Source organism: Mustela putorius, unplaced genomic scaffold (assembly GCF_011764305.1).
Source record: "Mustela putorius furo isolate JIRA1106 unplaced genomic scaffold, ASM1176430v1.1 tig00003845_pilon_pilon_pilon, whole genome shotgun sequence".
Classification (NCBI taxonomy): domain Eukaryota; kingdom Metazoa; phylum Chordata; class Mammalia; order Carnivora; family Mustelidae; genus Mustela; species Mustela putorius.
In genome coordinates, this window is record NW_025421998.1 from 53,248,336 (window position 1) to 53,262,669 (window position 14,334).

At 35.4% G+C, this 14,334-nt stretch overlaps 1 protein-coding gene across 3 annotated transcripts in view; it reads left to right on the plus strand.

Annotated features, from left to right (window-relative positions):
- SP4 (Sp4 transcription factor) overlaps window positions 1-11,239 on the plus strand; it is a 93,521-nt gene extending 82,282 nt beyond the window's left edge. For 2 of the 3 annotated variants that reach the window (XM_004743366.3, XM_004743367.3), the window contains exon 6: window positions 7,812-11,239. In XM_004743366.3, coding sequence (XP_004743423.1) covers window positions 7,812-8,059 — 248 coding nt within the window. In that variant the 3' untranslated portion in view covers window positions 8,060-11,239. The remainder of the gene's footprint in view (window positions 1-7,811) is intronic. The other variant, XM_045062768.1, reaches the window with a different exon arrangement.
- The last annotated feature ends 3,095 nt before the right edge of the window (window positions 11,240-14,334 follow it).

Genomic DNA, 14,334 nt, shown 5'->3' on the forward strand with positions numbered 1-14,334 from the left:
GGGGCTCGATCCCAGGACCCTAGGACCATGACCTGAGCTGAAGGCAGAGGCTTTAACCCACTGAGCCACCCAGGTGCCCCGTGAGATTGCTTTTTAAAAAGGCTTCATGATAAAATTGATGAAATGATTTCTATATTCAACTAGATAGTGAAGGAAGGAAATGAAAAATTAGTCATTATGCAAATTGATGTCCTTGTAAAGTCATACTCTCTAATCCAGCCCGTCAATCAGAATAGCATTGTATTCCTATTTTTTTGGTCAAATTCCTCATTATTTTAATAATTATCTAAATCTTTTTTTTCCTTCTTTTTTTAAATTTTTTTAAAATTTATTTATTTTCAGCATAACAGTATCATTATTTTTTCACTACACCCAGTGCTCCATGCAGTCCGTGCCCTCTATAATACCCATCACCTGGTACCCCAACCTCCCACCCCCCCACCACTTCAAACCCCTCAGATTGTTTTTCAGAGTCCATAGTCTCTCATGATTCACCTCCCCTTCCAATTTACCCCAACCCCCTTCTCTCTAACTCCCCATGTCCTCCATGTTTTTTGTTATGCTCCACAAATGAGTGAAACCATATCATAATTGACTCTCTCTGCTTGACTTATTTCACTCAGCATAATCTCTTCCAGTCCCGTCCACATTGCTACAAAAGTTGGGTATTCGTCCTTTCTGATGGAGGCATAATACTCCATAGTGTATATGGACCACATCTTCCTTATCCATTCATCCGTTGAAGGGCATCTTGGTTCTTTCCACAGTTTGGCGACCGTGGCCATTGCTGCTATAAACATTGAGGTACATATGGCCCTTCTTTTCACTACATCTGTATCTTTGGGGTAAATACCCAGGAGTGCAATTGCAGGGTCATAGGGAAGTTCTATTTTTAATTTCTTGAGGAATCTCCACACTGTTCTCCAAAGAGGCTGCACCAACTTGCATTCCCACCAACAGTGTAAGAGGGTTCCCCTTTCTCCACATCCTCTCCAACACATGTTGTTTCCTGTCTTGCTAATTTTGGCCATTCTAACTGGTGTAAGGTGATATCTCAATGTAGTTTTAATTTGAATCTCCCTGATGGCTAGTGATGATGAACATTTTTTCATGTGTCTGATAGCCATTTGTATGTCTTTATTGGAGAAGTGTCTGTCCATATCTTCTGCCCATTTTTTGATATGATTGCCTGTTTTGTGTGTGTTGAGTTTGAGGAGTTCATTATAGATCCTAGATATCAACCTTTTGTCTGTACTGTCATTTGCAAATATCTTCTCCCATTCTGTGGATTGCCTCTTTGTTTTCTTGACTGTTTCCTTTGCTGTGCAGAAGCTTTTGATTTTGATGAAGTCCCAAAAGTTCATCTTCACCTTTGTTTCCTTTGCCTTTGGAGATCTATCTTGAAAGAAGTTGCTGTGGCTGATATCGAAGAAATTACTGCCTATATTCTCCTCTAGGATTCTGATGGATTCCTGTCTCACGTTGAGGTCTTTTATCCATTTTGAGTTTATCTTTGTGTACAGTGTAAGAGAATGGTAGAGTTTCATTCTACATACATCTGCCCAGTTTTCCCAGCACCATTTATTGAAGAGACTGTCTTTTTTCCACTGTATATTTTTTCCTGTTTTGTCGAAGATTAATTGACCATAGAGTTGAGGGTCCATATCTAGGCTCTCTACTCTGTTCCACTGGTCTATGTGTCTGTTTTTATGCCAGTACCATGCTGTCTTGGTGATCACAGCTTTGTAGTAAAGCTTGAAATCAGGTAACATGATGCCGCCAGTTTTATTTTTGTTTTTCAACATTTCCTTAGCGATTCGGGGTCTCTTCTGATTCCATACAAATTTTAGGATTATTTGCTCCAGCTCTTTGAAGAATACTGGTGGAATTTTGATCGGAATAGCATTAAAAGTATAGATTGCTCTAGGCAGTATAGACATTTTAACAATGTTTATTCTTCCGATCCAAGAGCATGGAATGGTCTTCCATCTTTTTGTGTCTTCTTCAATTTCTTTCATGAGTGTTCTGTAGTTTATTCCCAGCTATCTTAATGGTTCTTGGTGCTATAGTAAATGGAATCGATTCTCTTAATTTCCCTTTCTGTATTTTCATTGTTAGTGTATAAGAAAGCCACTGATTTCTGTACATTGACTTTGTATCCTGCCACGTTGCTGAATTGCTGTATGAATTCTAGTAGTTTGGGGTGGAGTCTTTTGGGTTTTCCATATAAAGAATCATGTCATCTGCAAAGAGAGAGAATTTGACTTCTTCATTACTAATTTGGATACCTTTTATTTCCCTTTGTTTTCTGATTGCTGTTGCTAGGACTTCTAATACTATGTTGAACAAGAGTGGTGAAAGTGGGCATCCTTGTTGTGTTCCTGATCTCAGTGGGAAGGACGCAAGCTTTTTCCCATTGAGGATGATATTTGCTGTGGGTCTTTCATAGATAGATTTGATGAAATTCAGGAATGTTCCCTCTATCCCTATACTTTGAAGCGTTTTATCTTGTTGGGACACCTGGCTAGCTCTGTTGGTGGAATATGTGACTCTTGATCTTGGGGTTCTAAGTTTGAGCCTTGTTTTGGGTAGAGATTATTTAAAAATATTCAACTCTTAATTCCATTGCCCTTCCCACTCAGCCTCCCTTTACTCCCAGTTCTTCCACTTCAAGAAAATTTAAGCTGTGTGACTTCTTGGAAATTATCATTGCTCCCCCTTTTAATTTACTTTTATCCACAGGTAAAGATAGAATTGAGGATACTCATGAAAAGATTCATTTAGATATTCTAAGCTGTGTATGTTAAAACAGGTGTCCAAGATGGACTAATAAGTTGAAAGTGTTGGAGGAGAGGGTTTGAGGCACCCAGTAAGTCTCCCAGTTTGAATAACTAGACTTCTCAGAACAAATCAAAAAATTACTCCTTTAATGTGGGTTATGAAAGTTGTTATTGTTACTAAAAATTTGTAAATAGTTGACCCTTGAACGGTACAGGTTTGAACTGTGCAGGTCCATTAATACATGGATTTTTTTTTTTAAATACTTAAAGTTCTGCAAATGGATTTTCTCTTCCCTCTTTTCTTAGTTATGTTTTCTTTTCTCTAATTTACTTTATTGTCAGAATACTATATATAATATATATAACACAAATATTTGTTAGTTGACTGTGCTGTTGGTAAGGATTCCACTCAACAATAGGCTATTAGTAGCTAAGTTTGGGGGCAGTGAAAAGTTATGCACAAATTTTCAACTGTGCAGATACGAGGGTTCATGCTTCCAACACCTTGTTGTTCCAAGGTCTGCTGTATATGCTACACATGGATATATGGTAAAAGTTATTCATAAGCCAAGGGGTATGTTTTTTACTTAGCTATATCAAATGCTAGACATTTAACAGTATCCCTGTAGAGTTAAATTGTCTCTCTTAGAGATGTCCAAATGCTAATCACTGGTGAATAAGACTTTATTTGGAAATAGGTTTTTTGCAGATTAAATTAAAGATGATGTCATACCATGCCTACTGCTTAAGATTTAGAACCCACTTAACATTTAGGACCTACTGGGTTCTAAATCCAATGACTGGTATCTTTGTGAGAAGGGAAGAATACACAGAAACATAGGGTGAAAGGCCATGTGAAGACAATGGCAGAGATTGGGGAGATCCAGCTGCAAGCCACTGAATGCCAAGGATTGCCAAAAGTCACCAAAACTGGGACGAGGCATGGAAAGACTCTTCTATATACAGTCTTTGAAGGGAGCATCGTCCTACTGACACCTTCCTTTTGGACATCTAGCATCCAGAACTGTGAGAGAATAAATATCTATTGTTCGAAGCCACCCAGTTTGTGTTACTGTCATACAAAAGCCGAGGGAAACTAACATAGTCACTTAGTCTGCTCCTGAAATCAATTTTAAATTGTGAGTTTTGATTTATAAGTATGTTATCATGACAGAAATAACATTAATTCATAAAGTATGTTCTATGCATTTTATTAGCTTGATTTGAGGGCAACATTTTGAAAACAGATTGTGACAGCAAGATAGTTGGCTCTTGATGGTACTTCAAAAAAAAAAAAAGCTTAAAAGATCTGATTTATTGCATTTATTCAGATCTAAGATTCCATTGAAAATCTCAGCAGCTTTTTCTGAGAGAAATTACTCTTACTCTAGGAAATAATTGAATATAATTTCTAAATAGGAATCTTCTACTTAGGTCCTTTTAAAAGACCACTATATTTTAATAGTCATGTAATATAACAAGGCATTCTCTTAATAACCTAGGTCAAAGTAGCAATTCTTTTTTTAAAAGATAGGTTTATTTGTTTGTTTCTTTATTATTTAAGAGAGAGAGAGAGCATGTGCATGAGTGGGAAGGGTGGAGGGAGGAGGGAGAGAGAATCTCAAGCGGACTCCATGCTGAGCATGGAGCCTGACTTGGGACTCAGTCCCACAACCCTGAGATCATGACTTGAGCTGAAACCAAGAGTCAGATGTTTAACCGACTGTGCTACCCAGGCACCCCAAGCAGTTCTTTTTTTCTATACTCATTTTGTTAAACCAGAGTTTGGGTTATGTTCTGGATATTTTCTAATAGAAGTAAAATTTGGTATTTTGCTTTGGATACTTGTAATGAAGATACTTCATAGATTTTGGATCATGTAATAAAATCAGTTATCACTTACTATCTTATTAGGCCTTAATTTTTTCAGGATTATAGCTTATATAACATTTAGTTTTCTATTGCTGCCAAAACGAACTATCTCAGATTTAACAGCCTAAAAGAGCACACATTTATTAGATCACAGTTTCTTTAAGTCAAAAGTCTGAGTAGGCTAGCTCTGGGTCCTCCACTTAGCATCTCACAAAGTCAAAATCAAGGTGTCAACTGGCTATCCCTTATCAAAGGCTTTAGGGGAGAATCTGCTTCCAAACTCATCAACTCTGTCAACCAAATTGTTTTTGCTGTTGTAGGACACAGGTCCCTATTTCTGTTCTGGCTTTCTTCTGGGGGCTACTGTTTGTTCCTGGAAACTGTCTGTATTTTTTGTCATATTCTCCATGGGACACCTTCCCAGCAATAGCAGATAAAGTCCCTTCTGATTCTAATCTCTCTGATTTTTCCTGCTGCAACTCTGATTGACTACAGCTGAAGAAAACCCAGCTGTTTGGAGCTCCTGTGATTAGATTGGGCCCACTCAGATAAATCAGAGTAATCTCTCTGTGTTAACATCTGTAATCTTCGTTACATCGCTTTTGCCATGTAATAAAACATATTCTTAAATTCCAAGCATTCAGGCATCAACATCTTTGGGGGCCATTCCTGCTTATCATAAGTAACTAATACCAAGTTTCAATAATTAGTTATACTAATTACAGAAATATTAACCTCCTGAGAATAATTATAAAATAATTAAGATAATTATACAAGGAAGATACTGTAGTCTATTAGCATAAGAATTCTGACCAGTTTGCTAACAGTAAGAAATTTAGAAATTGTCTGACACTACAGAAAACAATACTTCAATATGGAAAAGGGCAGCAAACTGAAATGTCATTTCCCTAATGTTAGTTTAATTGTGCAATGTAATTTACTTAATTTAAGATTCTAGCCAACTTTTATTACTTAAAATTAACTGACACCCATAGCTTAGGAGTAGGCAGACTAAAAGGTCCACATACAAACCATGTCACAATGATATCCCATACAGTTTGTCATTAGATTGGCTGGGACTTGAATATTTTTAAAATTTAATTTAATTTAATTTTGTGTGTGTGTGTTCCAGAATTCGTTGTTTATGCACCACACCCAGTGCTCCATGCAGTATGTGCCCTCCTTAATACCCACCACCAGGCTCACCCACCCCCCTAACCTCTCCCCCAAAACCCTCAGTTTGTTTCTTAGAGTCCATAGTCTCTCATGGACTTGAATTTTTTAATTGGTACTGGTAGCTCCGCATGGTTGCAAATGACTATCTCAAGATAATAGAATCTTAAAGTGTCAGACTCTCACTTGTTCATTTTTGTATCACTAGTGACTGGTACATTGTAGATGTTGCAGAAGTATTTGTTCAAAATGATTGAACTCGTGAACATTACAGCTAACGAAGACTTACTTCTATGCTGCTATGTACAGGTTGATCACCCAGTTGATTCAGTGCTTACTAAATGATCTGGTGTCTTCCAGCCATCGCCATCTGAGTTTTTTCTGATTATTCTTGGCTATTGCTGTAATAAAAGAAAAGAGGTCTCTAATTGCACTTTGATGATTAGCATAAAAAGCCTAAACCAAAAGTACAGTGCCTTGAATCCTGCTGTGACATTAATAAGTTGTATGATTCCCAAGAAGATTAATTGATTTCTAAGCTTCAGCTTACTCATTTATAAAATGAAAAATGTAAAATAAGATCTTTAAGATTTCTTTTAGCTTTAAAATTTGTAAGCTGTGAATTTTTCTTTGGAAATAAAATGGGAGACTTAAAAGGTCAGAGGACTTCAAGATCAGTCTTAACCTTAAACCAACATTTATTCGTTTTTTGCCCTTGTCTAAGTATCAGCATTCAGAAAATGCAAACATTTTTGAGAATTTTGCCTAAACCATGTATTTATCCTTCCATTTAATTTTTCAAGACTGAAAGAGAGAAGTTTAATCAAATATTGTCAGTGTAATTTTTTTTTAAATAAAAGCAAACAAAGAAGATGGTGGGTTATCTGATATGGATAGAGTTGAGCCTACAGATTTTCTGCTGATAAGTCGAAAGCAGGGTGAAGTAAAGAAAAGAAGTCAGCCAAACTGAATTTTCTTATGTTTGGAATTCTATTGTCAGACTTGAAAAACATTTCTTTCTCTTAAATAACAAGTTTTAGAGGGAAGGACTAAAGAACATAGTTGATCAGTTGTGCACATGATGGTATACCACTTAACCAAATTTTTGTGCACTCGACCTGTTAAACACAGAAGTGAAATGCATTTTTTTCTTTATAGTTAACATTTAGTTTTTATTCCAGAATAGTTCCAGATAGTTCCAGTGGAACTATCTTACATCTTAAGGAGAGCATATTTAAGGATCACTTTGTATACAAGAACCTAACAGCCTTGTTCGGTGAGACCTCAAAACTCTATTAAATCTGAACTAGAATATTTGCTTCTCAAGAAACTCAGTACACTATTACATTATTAACTGATTTTATTTTAAGTAGTTCTAAGGTAGTTTATGCCTCTAGGCATTATAATTAAAATGGAGACTTAGTTTTTAAGGAAAAGTGGACTTAAACCTTGAACATTATATATTGTTACACCAGGGATCGTCTATTAGAAATCCTCATATTTCATAGATGGGGAAACTGAGTGGTTACTTAACTTTCTCCAGCTTTTACTTGTAGGCCTTAGCAGAATCAGGACTTTAACTCAGGTCATTTATTCCCAATCACATGCTCGTTCTCCTTTACCACATTGCTTGTTCGATAATAAACTGCTTGTTTATTTTTTTGAAGATTTATTTATTAGAGAGCGAACAGGGAGCAGAGTGAGGAGAGGGAGAGAGAAACTTAAACAGACTCTACGCTGAGCTCAGGACCAGATCAGGTGCTTGATCTCACAACCTGAGCCAAAACCAAGAGTGGATGCTTAACTGACTGTGCCACCCAAGTGCCCTTTGTTTGATGCCATTTTAAAATAAAAACAGAAAGAAGGTATTTTGCAGTAGTCAAAAGTTAAAAGTATAATATGCTCTGAAGAGATACTATTTAAAATTTTTTCATTTAAGTAAAATGTGTATGACTTCATTTACTATTTTTTTTTGTTGTTGTTTAGGTGAAAAGAGATTTGAATGCCCAGAATGTTCCAAAAGGTTTATGCGGAGTGATCATCTCTCCAAACATGTCAAAACGCACCAGAATAAGAAAGGTGGTGGGACAGCTCTTGCCATTGTTACCTCGGGAGAACTGGACTCATCTGTTACAGAGGTGCTTGGCTCCCCAAGAATTGTCACAGTTGCAGCCATTTCTCAAGATTCAAATCCAGCAACTCCCAATGTTTCAACCAACATGGAAGAATTCTAAAAAGTTATTTATAACAGAGACCTCTAGTGCTGCACTTAAGTTTACACACCTTTGAAAATCTGGAAATGGGCTGGTCAAGTGGATTACAGAGTAGGAAATCATGTTTTCATTCTTGGCATCTTTAAGTATTCCAGGATTCTGGGTCAACATGTGAAGTGTTGAATTTTTAAAAATACAAAAAGCAAACTGATGTACTGGAAACAGATAGAAAAGTATTTCCTCCATATTATAAGTTGTAGTTACTTGGAAATAGGATCATATAATCCTTAAACTGAATCTTCCCCCTCTTTTAACATCATGTGTTAACATGTTTAAAAAAGACAGACCTCAGTAGTTTGCAGGCTGGACCTTAATTGGACTTGTTTTCTTTGGAAGTACTTTGTTAAAAATTTGGTCAGTAATAATCTTATGTATTTTTTTTTCCCTGTAGCACAGAAAACAGATAGCTAACTGATGATAGGGATAATACTTTATTTCCTTAGCTTGTTTTTGGAAAATTAACTGAAAATAGTTTTGGCCGTCTTTTCTAAATGTTAGAAATTCTTCAACAGTTGAATTAGGTAAGTTCCAAAAAGTAATCTGAGATGCAGCTCAGATCTTTATTACCACTACATTATAGTAGTGTGTATGCAGACAATCAGTGAAGTCCAATTACTTTCTCCTTTTGGAGACCCAAGAAGAACATAGAGCTAAACTTTAGGTTAAATTTTAGATTGAAACCTTAGGAAAATACTGGGGTGGGGAGGGTGGTTAAAACAACTCATAATAGCTTCAGAAAAATAAAAGGAGGCAACTTAACATGTAAGGTTTTGAAGTTAGGATTGGTTATATTCCTAACCCTAGGTTGAACCACAAAATTCATTTTAAATGTTTATATTGGAAATATTTGCATAGAGTATAAATCATTCTGTAGTTTCATATTCTGTAAATATGAGTTATGTTGACAATGTGCAGAATTCTTTATGCTTTGACTTGGTAGCCAAAGAAGGAATTATCACACCTTTTTTTAAGGCCAGCAGAAAATTATCTTTTAACTACATTACGATTTCCATTTTCCTCTCTACTAAAATTTAGCCAACCTCATTTATTTCTAGAACTGTGTTAGAAGGCTGGTTACTAATTTATAACATAGATATGTATTTATGTTATGCCGATAACTGAGTTCTCCCTAAAAAGACAGCCTAACAAACACATAACAATGTGATATTATGAAGCAAGTTATTTTTTAAAAATCAGAATAATGTTCCAATAAGTGACTAAAGGAAAAAAATGTATTGTTTATGCAAGGGTCTTATAGGAAAGATGGCCAAAAGTCTTATGAAAAAAATTTGAATTATACCAACAGCTTAAGTATTAGTAAAATATCTCTGACTTTAAAAATGTATTTACGTGGAAGCATAATGGAATTGGAATTGACCATTTGAAAACTAAAATTTTTAACTGCCTGGTTTATTAACATTATTAGTTTGGGGACCGTTTGAATAAAGGTACGTGTTTTCTTGTGCATTCTCTATTATTTCAGGAAAAGTACTACTCATGCGAATTTTCTTCCAAAATTGTGATGTTTCTTGTATTTTTGATGAAGGAGAAATACTGTAATGATCACTGTTTACACTATGTACACTTTAGGCCAGCCCTTTGTAGCGTTATATAAAACTGAAGGTCTTTTGTGCTTTCAGTTTGTATAAAAAGCTTTGAGATTAAAGGAAAAAAATTTTTACACTGTGGTTATAAATTTCAAGTTTCTTAAAGCTTTTGTAGACTTGTAACAAAGTCTTTAAATTTTAGTTGGATTTTGTAAATTGTTTTGTATATTTTATTTAATGTACTCTTAACAACTGATGTATCTGGCTTTAAAACATCAGAATCAGTTTGTTGTTTTGTTTGGTACAGAGGAGCATTTGGTAGTGTTAATTTTAATTTTATTATATAGGAGCTGAAACATCAAATATATATTTTATCTATCATTATGCTACACAATCAGTGCTATAAATTTTTTTATGCAAAGAAACTTTCCTAATGTTAGAATCATGTTTCCTCAAAGTGACACTTTCTGTTGTTGTTAATACCAAGTATGAGCTCTCTGCACCATTATTCCAAGAACCAGTTTTAATGCATACCTGTGTATGCTCATCAAAAATGGAAGTTATTTTTTAATCAACAATGAGGCCTATTATAAATTTAACAAACTGAATCTGGATAGCTTTATAGCATATAAAATATATTAATTTGTGTTAGCAGGTGCACATTTCACCACTGAAATTAGAAATATTTTGACAGTCTGTTCTGCATACCATTCTGAATCCACTTTTCTGTCTTATAAGAATCGTAAATTTCAGTGTCCTTTATTTGACTCAGTGGGATATAGCTGTTATAAGTAATAGGGCACAGATGTGCAGTAGAGTCATATTTAATGGCATTTCACTGTTCATTCCCTTTGCCACCATTATAAAACTTTTCTTTATTGTAATTATCAGTGCAAAGCTATGTATTTATCATGGTAGAACTCCAGTGTTAGAATAGTTTTTTCTTACAGTATACTTTCTTTGGTTAGGTTTGTGTATGTGTTGCTGATTACATTAGAACTCGATGTTAAGTCATTATTTATCACACTCTCATGAGAGCAGTAATAAAAGTGTGTAATCTAGGAGAAAAAGTTAATTTGTCAAACTTAGATAAGCATGATGTTTAGGTCCTATTTTTCAATTTTATAACTGTTTTATTGCAACAATATTTGTATTTAAGTCTTCATTTTAATGCCTTGTGGTGTTTTTTTATGCATGTCACTAAGTTGTCATCCCACATAAATTGATGTGCAGCATAGGGTATTAAATCTACATAATGATTTTAAAACAGAAATAGTTGATGGTAAAATGTAAATGTTTTACAAAAATTCCTTATAAAAAGTTTTGTAGTAACATTTCACTTGTAAATTTTTTTTGTAAAAAAAAAAAAAAAAGAAAAAAAAAAGAAAAAGATGAATCCAGAAAAAACCTGTTTCCCATATCCTAGAATTTAGACAATTATTCTGCCAGCAAAGCCTCTGGGGCTGTAATTGACATTTTTACAGTGCTGATTTGTATAAAATTTGTTTTTTGTGGATTTGGAAATAAAATCATGTACAAGTTGTTGCCTGCAATAACAATTGCAAGTAACTATTAAAAATTCCCTTGAGTTTAACATGTTTCTTCATTTAATTATGTATACTATAAAGCAGCAATAAATTATTTGAAGTATCAATCTTCTTATCACGATGAACACTAGGAAGTAAGTGCTTCTCACTAGAAAACGTATTGGCAACTCTTCATAATTCCTGGTATTAAGATCTGGTCACCATTTCTCTGAACATACTGCCAAAGAACACCAATGCAGATTTCATGTTAATTTGTAGCCATTGCTCTAGACATTTATGGAAATTAAAATTTGATTTAGGGACATTTTTTACTTAAATATTTTTAAGCAATAAATGTTAGGAAATTGTAGGAAGAGCTAAAAATGAAAAGATAATTAAAATATTATTTAGGCTCACAGAAACACTAAGAAGCAGAGTGTACCACATAAATGCCACAAAAATCTGTAAGCAAAAGCTGTTGTCTTTTCCTCAGGGGAGAGCCCAGCAAATCTCATGAAGAACCTTGCTAACATAGTGAATACATTACTGTAACAAGTTCATTTATCAGATTTCCAAGCCCAAGCCAGATTAGATGATACAGCCACATGAGGGGCTGGGGATATTAGGCAGCAGGGGAAGTACCCCGACTCGCAGAAGACCCCACAAATAATCTTTTTACATTTCTAGTAATTGAGAGCTAAATAGTGTATGGGGAGATTGCCTTGTACAGGAAAGCCCTAAGGTAATGGTATGTTTATGTCACAACTTCGTATAGTGTAGTATGTACTCATAACAATGACTGAATCAACTTAAATGTATGCTGTTCTTCCAAACAATACCAGTAAGAAATTTTTCAAAAAATTTGTATCAAAATGAAAGATGATCGAATTACCAGAAAAGTTCACATTTGGAAGCTAGGATAATACTACATAAAAGAGGTGATAATGGAGAGAGATAAAAATTTTACTGTTTGTTTTTTTTTTAATAATATATTACTGGTTTGATTCTTGGGCCTTCTAGGAACTTCAACCATATAACTATGAACAAGACTGAACAGCAGAAAAGACCACGAAGTAATGCTTTTTACTTTCCTAGATTGTGGACATGAAACCATTGGTATAATAAGCTGGGAAAGTGGAAGCAGTGCTAAGAACAAGACTGTACTGTAATATGGTATGGTTCACAGTGCTGTTGGTGAGGATAACCTCAAGGCAGGGAAAAGATAGTATCATTTGCTTAGTATATTTAAAAGTTCAGATTCTTAAGGCGTGCAGGACTTAAGGTGTGTGCAAGAAACACAAAGGAGTTTATTCCTGAATACATGAATCGTGGTAACTATCTTAATTGCCCAAGCAATAATATCTGTTTAATATACACACAATCAACTTGAAATTGTGTAGCAGGGTTTTTAAGGTATGTATTTTCATTCTTTTCAGATTTGCTAACTAACATCTTCGGCCATGTTCTCCTAGTAGCAGGTGGCAATGAAGTAATTATTTCTGGATACCTGCAAGTAATCTCAAGTACAAATAAAAGGAGAGGGGAAGAGAGCAAAGAAGATAGATCTTGTAAACCTCTATTTTTGTCTAAGGTAATAGTTTGGATAAGGCTTGGATAATTTTTCCTGAAAAAAAAAGTATACTTGGCCCAGAAAAGCAATTTGTGTATGCATGCACATATAGTCAACTATTTACAATAAGGTTTTGAATTAGCAGTACATGTATTAGACCATACGGGCATAAAAATCTGTTCTTTTTAAACAGAAAAGCTGCCCACAATCAAGTTCAGATACTGAAGCCTTAAGTACATTGTACATTGCTTAGCTAAGTCAACCAGGAAAATTGGGTAACTGTCAACAAAATTTTCACGTAACCTTATATATGAAATATTCTATGAAAAATATAGTAAAAAATTTTATTCAGGGAAACAATAGCTGCATTACCTGCAACTAACAATACTCCCTTTGTATAGCTGGCATTGTTTAAAATTTTTGTTTAATCAATGTAAACATAATTCATAGGGTTTTTTGTTCCCTATATCTATTTTAAGAGATTATTTATTTGAAAGTTGGGGCAGAGGGAGAGGGAGAGAAAAACTTAAGCAGACTTCACACTGAACATGGAGCCCAACCTAGGGTCTAGTCCCACAACCCTGAGGGAATGACCTGAGCCAACTGCTCCACCCAAGTGCCCTGATGTTCCCTATATTTTAATAAAAAATACATTTATATAGATATATATCATAACATTTGGATCGGATTAAGAAGTTAAAACTTAAGGAATGTCTGTGTGGCTTAGTCTGTTACGTATCTGCCTTCAGCTCAAGTCATGAGCCCAAGGTCCTGGGATGGAGTCTGGCATTGGGCTCCCTGCTTAGCAGCAAGCCTGCTTCTCCCTCTGCCTGCTGCTCCCCCTGCTCTGCATACATGCTCACTCACTCTCTGACAAATAAATAAAATCTTTGAGGGAAAAAAAAAAGTGTTAAAACTTCAAAATACAACTTTTGTTTTTAAGGATGCTTTAGGAAAAACCATAAGAGATTATAGTGAGGCTTAAATGTATACACATTTAATGCTGTATGAAGATTTGTACCAATAGTTTCCATGAAACTACCTTTTTTATTTCTGAACATTAATTTGCTGTAGGACTTAACAATAGCAAAGGCTAATAGGTTGAGTTTTGAGTCTCCACTCATCGAACACCTATTACCTACTTTGTGCCAGGCACTAATGCCAGTGGCAGAGAGAGACCAAGAAAGACCAGAAGCCCTATCGCTGACCTCCTAGAGATCATACATATTCCAGAGTGGTAAGGGCGAGGGAGGACAGGAGGAATAAAGGTGAGGAGAGCTAAGGCTGCAGTTGTAATTAGGGTAATCAGGAAAGCCTTCCTGAAGTCATGTCGGAGCAAAATGGAGTGAGGAAGCGAGCCTTGCACAGGAGCATCTGAGAAATTGGAGGAAGAGGACTCCAGCAGGAGGGATGAGCCCTAAGATTGGACTGCGGCTAAAGCATGATATCCAGAGGAGCCAGAAGGCAGCAGGAGATAAGACACAACAGTACAGCAGTGTCCTACACACTGGAGTATGAAGACCTGTTGGCAATCAAGTGAGTTGATCTCCCTGGTCCTTAGCAAAGCTCTGTGACCCAGAGATCACAAACTAG